The 13,331-nt window shown below is 34.1% G+C and overlaps 2 protein-coding genes across 4 annotated transcripts; both read left to right on the top strand.

Annotated features, from left to right (window-relative positions):
* The first annotated feature begins 212 nt into the window (after positions 1 to 212).
* On the top strand, positions 213 to 4,954 carry LOC126695672 (uncharacterized). Its single transcript, XM_050392502.1, has 8 exons — positions 213 to 610; positions 1,429 to 1,460; positions 1,635 to 1,735; positions 1,837 to 1,909; positions 2,049 to 2,080; positions 3,956 to 4,046; positions 4,197 to 4,311; positions 4,405 to 4,954. Exons 1-8 carry the CDS (start codon positions 497 to 499, stop codon positions 4,726 to 4,728), a joined length of 882 nt encoding a protein of 293 aa, XP_050248459.1. The 5' UTR covers positions 213 to 496; the 3' UTR covers positions 4,729 to 4,954.
* Positions 4,955 to 7,887: 2,933 nt separating this feature from the next.
* On the top strand, positions 7,888 to 13,125 carry LOC126695670 (uncharacterized). Of its 3 annotated transcripts, XM_050392499.1 has the most exons (7): positions 7,888 to 8,057; positions 10,396 to 10,431; positions 10,674 to 10,851; positions 11,222 to 11,972; positions 12,055 to 12,162; positions 12,318 to 12,490; positions 12,563 to 13,125. In XM_050392499.1, the coding sequence occupies exons 3-7, from the start codon at positions 10,756 to 10,758 to the stop codon at positions 12,749 to 12,751; spliced, it is 1,317 nt and encodes a 438-aa protein (XP_050248456.1). In that variant the 5' UTR covers positions 7,888 to 8,057; positions 10,396 to 10,431; positions 10,674 to 10,755; the 3' UTR covers positions 12,752 to 13,125. The 3 variants fall into 3 exon arrangements, with proteins under 3 accessions (XP_050248456.1, XP_050248455.1, XP_050248457.1); XM_050392498.1 differs by lacking the exon at positions 10,396 to 10,431; XM_050392500.1 differs by lacking the exons at positions 7,888 to 8,057; positions 10,396 to 10,431 and adding an exon at positions 8,124 to 8,444.
* Positions 13,126 to 13,331: the final 206 nt, after the last annotated feature.

Here is a 13,331-nt window from a genome sequence, read left to right as displayed (position 1 = left end):
TAATCCAACAACCAAATCATAGCTATTCCAGTGGATATTCCCCTATAATCAAAAGCTTTCTTTTCCTTGAAAATCAAGCAAACCTTTATCGTTTTTATTTTTTTATTTTTATAAAAATAAAGTAAACCAATCCACCAAAATCCAGATATTGACTCCATCAAAGATCCAGACCGTCCCTTGCACGACTTTTTTTCAATCAACAAGTCCCATGAGACACAGTCTCTGATAACAAAAAGTAATGTGATCAAACGGCTCTAAATAATCGTGGTGTAAAACACTGAGGCACTACTCCTTTCTTTGCTGCTTCGTCCTTGTTCTGAGAATTTGGGTGACTGAAACCGACCTTCTTCCTTCCTGTAAAACTTTCTCAACGTTCCTAAAAAAACCAAAAGAATTTCACCAAATTACAATCTAGTCCCCCCAAAGTTTAGCTTCAGATCCCAAACCCATATTCAATTTCTCATTTCTCTTCTATCAATTTGAACCTCTCTCTCTCATGGAAAAAGAGGAGGAGAAGAAATCTACGGGTGATGAAAGCGTGGATGTGAATGAAGAAACTGAAGCAATAGAGCTTATTCTCTTCCAAGTCCCTGAATGTTACGTCTACATAGTAAGTCAAAATCTGTGCTTTTTTCTCTACTCTTTTTGTATTTCTCAATCTGGGTTTTGTTGAAATCAATAGCATTTTTGTCGTGAAGCATTGGGTTTTCTGTTATTTGTGTTTTGATTTTGTAAATGGGTTTCCTTTAATTCAGTTTAATTTCTTTATAATTCACTGGGTTTGTTGTTCCTGTGTAGTTTTGTTAATGGGTTTTCTTTGAAATCAATTGCATTGTTGTAATTCATTGACCTTTTAAAAAAAATGTTGTTTTTTTGTTAAAGGGTTACTTGGGAATCAATAGGATTTTTGTTTTAATTCTTGATGATTATCAATGTCACTGATCAAGATTGTGTTTTGAACTGTTTATTTTTAGTATTGTTGGGTGAAGAAGAGGTTTTAAGTTGTTAAAACAACTGTTGTGACAATGAATTTGGGATTGGTTACAAGAAATCTATGCCCTTGTGATACATGTGGTATTCTTTAGCTTTTATTTACGTTGACTATTGTTTGCTAGATTAGTTATGTTTAGGTTGTTCCATGAATCAGACAGGGTTTTGGGTATTGAGTTACTTGTTAAAGATCTTAGGCTTTTAGTTATGAGATCACTACTGCATTCACTAAGTCTGCACTTCCATATAATTTAGAACAGATGACGCAGAGAGACAAATATCATCTTGTGTTTGAAATCAAATTTGTATGTACATAACAGTTTCTTAGTTCTATATGACACTTAAATTACTAGGAATTTCTCTTTTAGTTTTGATATGGATGACTTTGAAATATTGTTCTGTTAAGTTTATTGTTATGTTGTTTTTTCTGTTTTGTAGATTCCACCAAGGAAAAGTGCAGCTTCCTACAGGTTTTTTTCTTAACTTGTTAAAATGTGATGCCTAATATCTAAAGGATCTTTGATATATTGAAATTTCTACTGTTTTTCAGTGCTTAAAGAAGCTAAATTACTTCGTGTTATGCTTTGTCCCATTCTTGTCAAAAAATGGGGATCAATGTTTATGCCTCTGATGTTCATTTTCAGGGCTGATGAGTGGGATGTCAACAAATGGGCATGGGAGGGCATGTTGAAAGTTATTAGCAAGGGAGAAGAATGCATTATCAGACTTGAAGACAAGGCCACAGGTAAGATCATATTTAATTTGCTAAAGGAGCAACCTGTAAGGTTCATATACCTCAGAAATAACTATTATTTGTTCAACAATAATCTTATATATCTGAAATAGGTGAACTATATGCTCGGGCTTTTTTGAGAAATGGTGAGCCACATCCAGTGGAACCTGTAATTGATAGCAGCAGGTTGATTCTTTTTCTCACTGAAGTTAAAGCCCATCTTTGTTGGACTATAAATGTTGGACAGTGCAGTTACATTTTCTAAATGTTAATATTATTATTCAGCAACTGTAGGATGTCTAAATAATAATTCTTTCTCTGGCAGATATTTTGTTCTTCGCATAGAAGAGAACATTGGTAAGCAACTATGCCTCTTGTTTCTTTATTTTTCTTTTTCTTTTTTACTGAATAGTTATACCATTTGACTATTTAGCCATTACAAAAATTGAAATGATTGTCTAAATTTCTGTTTTCCATTCATAACTGAATTTCGAGTTACATACTTATTTTTTAAAATAAATAATTTTTTTAAAAAAGAATCTCAAGTTAGATTTCCCCCCCTCCCCCACCCCACCTGATGCAGTACCAACCAAAACTAATGCAACACCGTAAATTGAAGAACAGAAAATAAAATGACCAAGGAATCCGTATCTAGGCTTGCTTAGCTCCGTCACCAAGCAAGAAAGAAAAAACCTAGGGATTAGCACCTACGGTTGGTTGGAATTCACACCATACCATTGAGAGAATTTTGTCTAAAATTTTATTAATGGAGCAAACTGTCAACTTGTCTCCATTGGAGTACAATAGTCTATTTATGTAGACTACTAGGACTTAATCGTAATTTTAATTGACCCTGGAAAATTCAATTATTACATTACAAAAATAAACCTGACTCTGGGAAATTAAATAAAATATGAATAACCTAATTAACTAATAATACCTAAAATAAAATCCAATTGACACCTAAAATTAAACAAAACTAAAAATAAAATTTTCTTTGTGCATTTTGCATCACCACCCAAAGAAAAGAAAAGGCAACCTTTAGAGGAAAGAATAGGAGATAAAAGGTGAGGAAAAACAATAAAAAGGAGTCAAGGCTTGTCACTACAGTAAAATGATTCTTCTACCATAATCACTATGCCTACCACCACTCAGCATGAGAACCTGCCTTTACCTGATCTTGGTGTTTTTAAGAATAAACAGATTTGTTAAAGAGGCATCGCTCATTGCCTGCTACATACATGGGGCTGCTACTATCAATAGTTGAATATTTTTATTTTCTGTACTAATATCCTTTTAGTGTAGGGTCATAGGTTTAGGAATCAAATATTAAATTCAGTTCGATATTAGCCATTTGTGTTGATTTGTATGCTTTTCGCAACTGTTAACCCTGCCTTTTAGAAAATATGATCTTTTCTGTGATTTTTCTTTTTGATTAGTAAGAACTTATATAAAAATTTAAAGGGAGTGCTGTCCTCAAATATACAGGAATTATACAAGAGAACCTTAAAAATTACGATAAGCATTTTGAAAAATCAAGAAAATCCAGAGAAGAAGATGGTAGACTGCCCAAAGCAGTCATCAGTTAATATGAAGATTGTACAAACAAAGGTTTTAACTTGTTCACTGAATCCTTTCTGTTGAAAGTCCAGGTATTTCATTCAGGCCAAATAGTCCACATAATATTAATGGGGACAACACTCAATATCAAAAAACCTTTATGGTGACCATGCATCCCTTTCAACAAAGAAGGCCTTCAACTGCTCAACTACCTTTTTTGTCATCCCCTAATGAATCCCAAAGAACAGAGGAAAAAAAGAAAAAAAAGGTTAACACATGCTTGATCCTGCATGCAATGGACAACGTAATAACAAGAAACCAACTGCTTTGCCACTGTAGTTTACATATGGAATAACCATATTCTATAATAATGTTCCTTTTAATCAGGTTATCAACTATTAAAATATTTCCCATGGTGGCTACCCGAGCCCAAAAAAAACCTTCCGTGGTACTTTAGCATCCTAAGGTACTCTTCCCAAGTGAAAATAATAGGCTTTAAGCCCTCTCAAATCCTCATAAAAGAACTGAACATCAAATATAGTGATCTTGATGCCCATTTGAAAAATGTTTGACCCCTCTATTTTTGATGCTATATGTGTCTTTGCTCTGTACTTCATTCTTTTTTTCATGATCTTTTTTATTATGCTCCTCATTCATCTTGAGGTTATGCAGGTGGTCGTCTTCGGCATGCTTTCATTGGCTTAGGGTTTCGAGAAAGAACAGAAGCTTATGATTTCCAAGCAGCCCTGCATGATCACATGAAGTATCTTCCTATCTACTATATGCAATTTTTGCCTTTTTATCCTATGCTTTTTATCTTCAAATGTGTTTGAACTGCTGGTTTCTTAATTCATGCTGGCTTAGAAGATCAATTTCAATGAGTAAAACTGATTCATCCTAAATTGTCTTGAAGATATCTGAACAAAAAGAAAACTGCAGAAGAGATGGAACAACATTACCAGCAGGCTTCTTCAGTAGATTACAGTTTAAAAGATGGCGAGACTCTTGTGCTCCAACTGAAGAGCAACGTGAGTGTCATTTTCATTTGACTGTTATATTGAATGAATAATGTCGAATTTTCATTATTTTGGTTGAATTTAACCCTTTTTTAATGTCAACAGAAAAGTGGTAGTTGTGTGAAGTCAAAATTTTTTGACCAGAGTTTGAACAATTCCTCGGAGGAAAAGGGTAACCGGAAAGAGTCCATAATTCCGATCAAACCACCACCTCCTCCCCCAGCACCACTTTCTCCTGCTGTTACTGTCCAGAAGTCTCCAACAAATGGGCCACCAAATTTCAATCTTGAGGGAACTTCCAAAGATGAGTCCCCAGAATCAACAAAAGAAGAGGCTAAAGAGCTAACTTCTTCTGAAAGTCACAGCCAACAGGATATAGCAGATGATGATTTTGGGGATTTTCAAGCAGCTGGGTCACATGGTCTATGATACTGATATTTTATACTTGTGTTCAAATTCTTCCCTGGTTTTAATGGTTTGGGATTTGTGATAGCTTAGGTACTTACATTTCAAAATTTCCTACGGTCTGGTAAATATCTGGTAAATACTACACAATTTGGAGTTAGATAGAGACTGAACTTTGATGATGCGAGTCATTTTATTTATTTGTTTCTTACAAGATCCAGTTTATGGGGAATGCAAACCGCCTTTCCTTTGAGTGGTGTTTAAAATTATCCTAATTTTTAAGTAGACAAAATGAACTTATATCTATAGTTACATTAACATCAGAATGAAGTTGAGTGCAGTCTGGCAATAATTAAGCCTCTTTCTTTTCCCAGATATGTCTTCATCCTTCCTTTTCGACTATAACACTCCAATCCATCACTCGTAAATCGTATTCCAATGATTTACCACCAAGCTTAACTATTAGTGATGTCTGAAGGAGTTGTTCTGGCGTTGTCACTCTTGTTTTTATCTCCTTTTGTGGTCTATACGCATTTCCCAGTAAATTTGGTTGAATTCTAGTGGTGGTTATTTTTTATGAAGGTGCTCTTTTTTGTGAAAGATCTGCCCTTTTTTCTGTATGTATGAAGATCTTGTTCTCTCTCTCTCTCTCTCTCTCTCTCTCACTCATTGTTCTTAGTTTCCAATTTCTATGTCCTTTTCGGTTCTTGCTCTATACTCCATTTCTATTTGATTTGTTTGAATGTTATTAGATTATTCTCTGAAACCTTCTTATGTTTAAGACAAAAAGGACAAAAAGAAGCATAAGTTACAGAATGCAACTGAATATTGTGTACCAGGATACTAGGACTTCAATAGTGGTGCATAATGAAGGGAAAGACAGCGAGGATGAATTGATCAAAACTAGCTAATGGTACTTCTTAAACAGATACGTAATAAGTATAAAGGATTCCAATGGAAAACATTCAGCAAAGAAAAAAAAAAAAAAAAAAAATTCCCATAGCAAACAAATTTGCTCAAGCTTAGCTCCAGTTGTATTGACTATTGGGCATGAGTATATTGTACCCAATGATGGAATGGCAATATCTACACTATACTAGTTGCCTTAGATTGTTATTCCATTTCTATTATTATTAGGATTACTACAACAACTTTGATGCGGCCAAATGCTTGGAGAACAGGAAGGGAGAAAAGAAAAGAAAAGGCATAAATGTGAAATATCAGTCAACGTAGCACATAAATCTTGCGAAGATGACGTGATGTGGGATGCATGTGAATATAGATGCAAAATGCTTTTGTGCTTTCATGGAGTATAAGCCATGTCTTCAAAAGAGTATAATTTTTATATACACCCATACACATCGCTCTTGTTAAATTATCTTTTGCTTTTTTAAATTGAAAAATTGCTTGACTAATTAATTTCTTCACCTGCATAAAGCTCTGTTGGGAAAGGGAAACTAATAAGCCAAAGGAATTAGACGATTTGTACAACTGTGTATTATCCGAGTTTCTTGCTTCAAAGCTAAAACAGCATCATACTTTAATGCTTATTACAAGATTTTGTGTTTATAAATTCCTACTCTAAGATTTTGTTTTTATAACTCAAATGCACAACTATCCTTCCTGCATTTGGATACTTAAATTTGGATTTTGATTTGAATTTGAATTTTAAAGTGATGAATTTGAAATACCTTAATTCCAAATCTATAAATATTGAAGTCTTATGGAATTCTAAAATTCTATGAATTTAAAAGTTATTTCAAATTCAAAGATTTTAAAGTTTAAAATCTTTGTTGGATTTGTCAAATGACTCAAATCTAACTCTTTGACCAATTTTTAACTATCCAAATAAGGTATTTGAATTTTGATCACCCAAATCCAAATCCATGTGCTCAAATCTTGACATCCAAACACACCTTGCCCTTGAATGGGTAAAAGACGCATGAAAATAGTTTGGTTTCAAACTAATTTGGAGTTATCTTTTTCTAATCCACTATGTGACGATTATTTTAGTCGCATGACTTTTTAAGGAGTCATTTGACTTGTTTAGATAATACACATAGATATCTTATAAATCGCCATATAATGAGTTGAGAGAGATTCAACCAAAGGTTTGAAGTTAAACTTTTTCCATTGGTCTTTTACACATTTTTTTGTTAAAAAGAACTCATGTTGTGAAAATGTGACATTTTAGTTTAGCTTCCAATTTTTGGCATTTTTCTCATCTTTTACTAAATAAACAACAAAAATTCACCCATTTTTTTTTTGTTTTTTTATTTAACTTTTATCTTACCTTTAACAAATAAACTACCAAAAATTATGGGATGCCAAACTCTTAATAACTTGTAAATAAATGTAATAATAATAATAATAATAACATGTTTGTTTAAATGTTCTTGATGTGGTTTATAAGCTTATATTGTAAAAGAAAGACAAAGTTGAAAGTTATTACCAAATTTAATAAAAATAAAAGGACATGCAAAACAAAGTAGAAGTATGTTAATAAATAAAGGAATACTATGACCACAATATTTTCATAACAAATATTAGATGGCAAGTTGTTAATGGCTGATATTGAGGAAAAAAAAAGGTAATTTCAAAATTTGTTCAAATTAAAACTAGTAACAATCTGTCACTTAAGATTTATCAGAAAAATATTGTAAATGTAGTAGTTTTCAAATAAATATGATCGATAAATATCTTAATTAATTTTTTTGTGATTGGTGAGACCATTATTTATAGATAAGATATGTAATGCCCTTAACATTATTCCCAAAAAAAAAAAAAAACATAACTTACCAAAAACAAATTATAGAAAGGAGTTGACCAGACAAAAAAAGAAAAGAAGTGGGGGAAAAGAAATCCAAAAACACAAAAATAAATCATGATCAAGTTTAGACTCTAAACAAAGAAAAGCTGAATTAAACCTAAAACAAACAAGAATGAGAGGACCCCACCCACCGGAAAAGTGAAAACGAATTGGAAAGGCCTACCAATATATTTTGGCCCCTTTACTTCTCTATCTTAATATTTTTTTTGAAGGATTTGCCTATCCTAATTTTCTTAAAAAGACACGTGTCAATCTTACAGGACTTGAAGAAGCCCAAGTGAACTGTGTCTATACGTTTCTCTCTCTCTCTCTCTCTCTCTCTCTCTCCTAGACATTGTATTTCCATTTGTTTTAAAACAAAACTCTTTCTCTCTCCTAGACATAGTATTTCTATTTTTTTTAAAACGCTTTGTTTCTATTATTTTGTTTGGTCCTATAAAAACTGAACTGAATTTGGGTTTTATGCAAAATCTCTGTCAGGCTTTTGGCTTGTGGCCTGGGTTTTCGCCATCTCTCACAACACGTAAGTTTTGAAGCTTCAATTTCAGCTAAATAAGGAAAAGGGTTTCTAATTTTTTGATCATATTTCCTTTGTTTCATTCAAAATCCAGTCTTGCATATCATGTAAGCTATAATCCTGTTACTGAAATTTTCATGTGCTTTACTTTTTTTTATCTGTTGAAACAACTTTTGTTTTTTGTTGGTGGACTTATTTTGATCATCATGTCTAAACATAGCTGAAGATGAGATTAAAAAAAAAAAAATGTTGTTTTGGTTCTGGTTTTTGGGTAATTAGTCTTATTTATATTGGTGAAGAAAATTTGGGATTTTGGGGGTGAAGTGGTTGACCTTCCGGTTTGAATTTGTTAAATTACTTGAAGGGTTTGATGATCGGAAGTTTTGTTTTCAGGTGGGTGTTCTTGGTGAATGAGCTTTCATGTACAGTTTTTCCATTGTTGGTTGAATTTTTCATGAAAAAAGATATGCTATTTGTTCTTTTTTTTCTTTTAATTTTGTTTGAATGAATGCTAATATTGTTTCGAGATAATAATGATCGGATATGAGACATCAACAGTCCTCTTGCATGGTGATGTAATAAACGTCTGCCCCACAAATTTCTTTATAAACCCTTTTCATGTATCTGCCCTACTGCAAAAGAATGAATATCTCATAAGGTTTAGTGTTTTGGGCTTTGCAAATTTGCAGCAAGTCTAAAGTTTTGAACTTGCATTCTTTAAAGCACTTATGAGGCATCTTGATTATAGCTAATGGCATGATACCTCATCATTTTGGCTAAAGTTTTGAGCTTTCAATCTTTAAGGAATTTATGAGGCATCCTGATTTTTTATTTTTTATTTTTTAATAATAATCAAGGCATCCTGATTAAGAGTAATGGCATGATATCTGATCATTTTGGTTGGCTTCTTATGCAAGTGATCCTTGCAAATAGTTATTAGCATCAACTTTTGGGAGTCTTTTTGTTGTTTAGAACATGTTTTATTTTATTTTGTGAGACAAATGGTCAAGCAATTTATTTTGAACTTAATTAGGCTGAAACTTGGCCTGTCTGGTGGAATTGCAATGTTGGTCCATTTGATACCAATTTTTTAGAGCCAAGACGTCAAGATTAATATTTGTTGTCATTTTTAATCACCAAGTGACTTACAGTGGATTGTATATATAATATCAGCCTTATCAGTGGATGGTGCCATCAGAAAACCTTATTAAAAGGATTATTGTTCTTATATATATATATATATATATATATATATCAAAAGAGTAAAAGTAAAAGGATTGATGTTACCTTGAATACAATTAGCTATCCCTTCCCGCATGCTAGTGTTACATTCATGCAACTTATTGGTGGATTGTATATGTGATATCAGGGGATGGTGCCCTCATTAACAAACTTAATTAAAAGCATTAATGTTACCTTGAATATACAGTAAGCTATCTCTGCATCCCTGTCAGCTAGTGTTGCATGTCTTGACTATTGCTTCACTCCTGTGGGTAAGTTTATACCCATACGAGCTCAAAAGTTGCCTTGAGAATCATATCTAAGTTTTCCTGCCTAATCGGCAAGGCCTGAGGGGCTAAGTCCTGAAGCTATAAGTCCTGAATGTCCGAAGGCTTCACTCGATGAGGGACGTATTCTTTCTTTTTTGGTCCTATTCGTTCGAAGGTAAGTCGACTATGTGCCTTTAAGGTTCTCCCCCGACTTGGCATCGATGAATTAGGCAGGTAATGGATTTCGGAATAGGCAGAGTTGTAAGGTAATTAGTCTCTCTTTCTTTGTTAGTAGTAGTTCGTGGTTCATCGACTCTGGTTCCGTTAGGCTTATCTTGACTTTTCCTGCATATGAGTTGTCTTTTCTCTGTTGAAGGTGTATCTTTCCCCGTAGTCAAAGTGTTATTTGTCAATCTCCGTTTTCATTAGTGAAACTGGCAAAAGGGAGGAAGTCAAGGCCGAAGCGTGACTCGATCAGTAAAAAAAGTACGAGCGTATGGACAGGTCATTGAGAATTGATATGGTTTCACTTAGAGAATTACTGATTTGTTTTAATTTTATACGACTTGTTGCAAAATTTCAAACTTTGTGGGTCATCTATGAAAATTCTATTAGTTGTTCTGAACATAGCAATCCCAGTTAAATGTGTTGCCTTTTATGGATTAGCTGATATTTGAACACAGTAATTGTGGTTCTGTTTTCAGTAACCATTGTGACTTTTTTCTATGCACTATGATTTTCAATCTGAAGTTGCATACTTTTCCTTTGCAACTGGAAATTTGGTAGACCTGTTAATATTTTTTTATTGGCAAGATTCTTACAATTTGTTCTGCTGGTTGTCCACTTTATGTCAGCTGGGTCTTTATGAAAATGGTTGCTACCGCCTACATGTATCTATGCTTTCCTGAAGTTCTTAAATTCTATTTTTTCCTTTTTTGTTATACACTTCAGACTATGAATTAGGTTTATATAGTGCACTTTTTCATGATAAGATATTTTATTTTTTTTTTTTTTGGTTAATGGTAATCACATATTTCTGTGGTTAGATTATCATAGTTCACTTAGCAGAACATGATTAATTCATTTCTTTTTAGCTTCAACTATGTTTCATCTAATTTTCCTGTTCTTGCAGTGTGACCTGAAAGAATTGTAACCTTTTCATTACCACACTATAGTGGAAGAAGTCCAAAAACCTGTTCCAACAAAGTTTATGCATGATCACAATGGATGCAAAAGGTATAAAATGGGTTGGGAACATATATCAAAAGTTTGAAGCTATGTGCTTGGAGGTGGAAGAAATAATGTACCAGGTATGTCTTTTTGGATAATTAGCCTTTAGCTGTCCCCCACATTCTGAGTTCAAATTATGACTCTTAAGAACTAGCAGCTTATCAGCAGCAGTAGTCCCTTACTCCTATGACTGCTGCTTGTAAAAGTACTGCTGCTACTTCCAGACCAATCCTTTCTACTTTGACCATAATTGACTTGATCTTCATATGATTCTTTTCTTTAGTATTCGTTTGTCAAGAGAGTTGATCTATGATCATCTGTATGAGATCGCTTGTATCCATTTATCATGGATATGTTTGAGTCAACTGTCTTCATCTGAACTGGTGGGCTTGCTAGTTTCATTCCTCCCTGAACATTAAGGTTATTATTATCTTTATTGTTTTGGAACAGGACACTGTCAAATATGTTGAGGATCAGGTTCAGAATGTTGGGGCAACTGTTAAAAGGTTCTATTCAGATGTCGTGCAAGATTTTACTCCCCCATCCTCAGAGGATCCTGTGAAAGTGCCAGCCTCTGAATTACCTGGAGAACGCTATTCTGATGTTGGGATCTATAGAAGGCGAAAAGTAGGTATGAAAAAAGATCCTCTGAGGGTTGATGTTGGGAAACAAGCTGAGGATTCAAAAGTAATTTCTGGTATGAATAAAAATGTGGGCTGTGCAAGATCTCTTCATGCTGTTCGTGATGTAGATAATTTGTGTCAACTATCTTCTGGGGATTCTGTGAAAGGAACTTGCTCTGAGGCATTTTCAGGACATTATAGGGATGGGAATATCTATAACAAGTCAAACCTTGGTATCCAAGAAATTCCAGAAAATAACAAACTGCCACAGACTGAAATGTCAGGGGAAATTGCACCTATAAATGACGTGGGCAGAGCATCATCAGGACTCTCAAATCAAAATCAGGGGGCTTCATGTGACCAGACAGTTACAGTTTCAGCCCCTGCTTTGGTTGAAGTTGGAAGGTTTGACTCCATAGCAGAAAGTTGTAATGAGGTTGAAAATGCAAGTGAACATATAAATGATGACTCAATGCATAGTGCATCATCTGATATGACTTTTTTGGTTGACTCTGTTGGAAATGAAGGAAAAGAAATGAGACCTCCATCCTCTGATGGCCTCTCAGCTGAGTCAAATGGTGACTATTTCCTTGTTCATAATTGGCTGTTGTTTTTCTTCCCATTTGCTGGTTTCTTTCTTTTGACTAATGGTTTTTGCAGCTGTGGACATTTGTACAAACAATGGGGCGATTTCTCTTTTTGGTTCCTCGCTGGATTTAGTACAGTACAATGAAGTTGCTGATAAGGAGGTTTTTGTGTCTCATCCAGGTATTATTACATTTCATCTGGATGCTTTATATGAATCTTCTCCTCCTTGTTATTAAGATAAGGAGGAAGAGTTTGTTGATGTTGTTGAAAATGGATCAATGAGGCATCTCGATCTGTTTCATATTGCTTATTTTTACATGTTACAAAATTTGCAGGAAGATCAGATGACTGGAGTTTGGAGGCACTTGAGAGTAGTACTGTTTCTGAACGGGGAGTGGAGACCACCCAACAAGATGCTAAGGTAAAGCTTGAGGAAACCTGTATTCTTGTGGATGGAGATGAACTTCATTTTGTTCCTCACAAGGAAGGCAAACGCAGGCCGTACAAGGTACTCTCTCTCGCTATGTGTATGTGTGTGTATGTGTGTAATTACTTCTAATTGCACATTTTTCTTTTTCAGAAAAAGATTCAGGAAGCCTTTTCTTCAAGAATAAGGTCGGCAAGGAAGCATGAGTATGAGCAGCTGGCAGTTTGGCATGGGTCTGATGGAAAAATAAGTAAAGCAACGGCTGAGAGTTCAACGCCTCTGGTGAACAGGAAGAAAACCACAACTAATGATTTCAATGAAACTGAGTGGGAGCTTCTCTAGATACAAAAGTATTTACTTTGTAAATAATTAGTGACTGCTTATGCAGCCTCCTATTGCAAGCTGAAAAGGTGATTAAGGTGCTGTGCTCGACATTCAATGTGGCAGCCAAAATTCTACCTCTTATATAAGTTATATGAAGTGGGTAAAATGGTTTTTAAAAAAAAAGGGAAAAAGGACCTAGCTTTATGGTGATGAAATTTATGAAATAAATTATAATTACCAACTACCAACTACCCCATGTGTAGGGTTTAAAGCAGGTCTATTTACTTTACAAATATGATGTGCAAACGTTTGCTCTGTGCTTGTTCTCAGCATTGTTAGTAAATACTCCTTCATATTTAATGAAAGTGTTCTACCAAAATCGACTTATTTCATATGTTGGTCATGCTACTTAGTGAGATTTAGATTTTATGTGTTACCCTGGTTAGAGGAAGCACATGTTGTGGATTCTTGGATTTGGCTATTATAGAGGGTAGCAATTGGTCAAGCATGTTAATAGGTGCACTATATATAAATATTTTCTCAGCAAGCTCAACAGTTTGTTTTTATAGTTTATACCATACTATAGGCTCATCTTGGA

Source organism: Quercus robur, chromosome 8 (assembly GCF_932294415.1).
Source record: "Quercus robur chromosome 8, dhQueRobu3.1, whole genome shotgun sequence".
NCBI lineage: Eukaryota > Viridiplantae > Streptophyta > Magnoliopsida > Fagales > Fagaceae > Quercus > Quercus robur.
This window is presented reverse-complemented; position numbering and strand designations above follow the sequence as displayed.

What these genes read in the sequence shown, in the direction of transcription:
- LOC126695672 (XM_050392502.1), top strand. Translation starts at nt 497, where the DNA reads ATGGAAAAAGAGGAGGAGAAGAAATCTACGGGTGATGAAAGCGTGGAT. An exon ending in ACTTGAAGACAAGGCCACAG is followed by an intron (nt 1,736 to 1,836) that starts GTAAGATCATAT and finishes TATCTGAAATAG; the next exon opens with GTGAACTATATGCTCGGGCT. An exon ending in TGCTCCAACTGAAGAGCAAC is followed by an intron (nt 4,312 to 4,404) that starts GTGAGTGTCATT and finishes TAATGTCAACAG; the next exon opens with AAAAGTGGTAGTTGTGTGAA.
- LOC126695670 (XM_050392498.1), top strand. Translation starts at nt 10,756, where the DNA reads ATGATCACAATGGATGCAAAAGGTATAAAATGGGTTGGGAACATATAT. An exon ending in TGGAAGAAATAATGTACCAG is followed by an intron (nt 10,852 to 11,221) that starts GTATGTCTTTTT and finishes GTTTTGGAACAG; the next exon opens with GACACTGTCAAATATGTTGA. An exon ending in CCTCTCAGCTGAGTCAAATG is followed by an intron (nt 11,973 to 12,054) that starts GTGACTATTTCC and finishes TGGTTTTTGCAG; the next exon opens with CTGTGGACATTTGTACAAAC.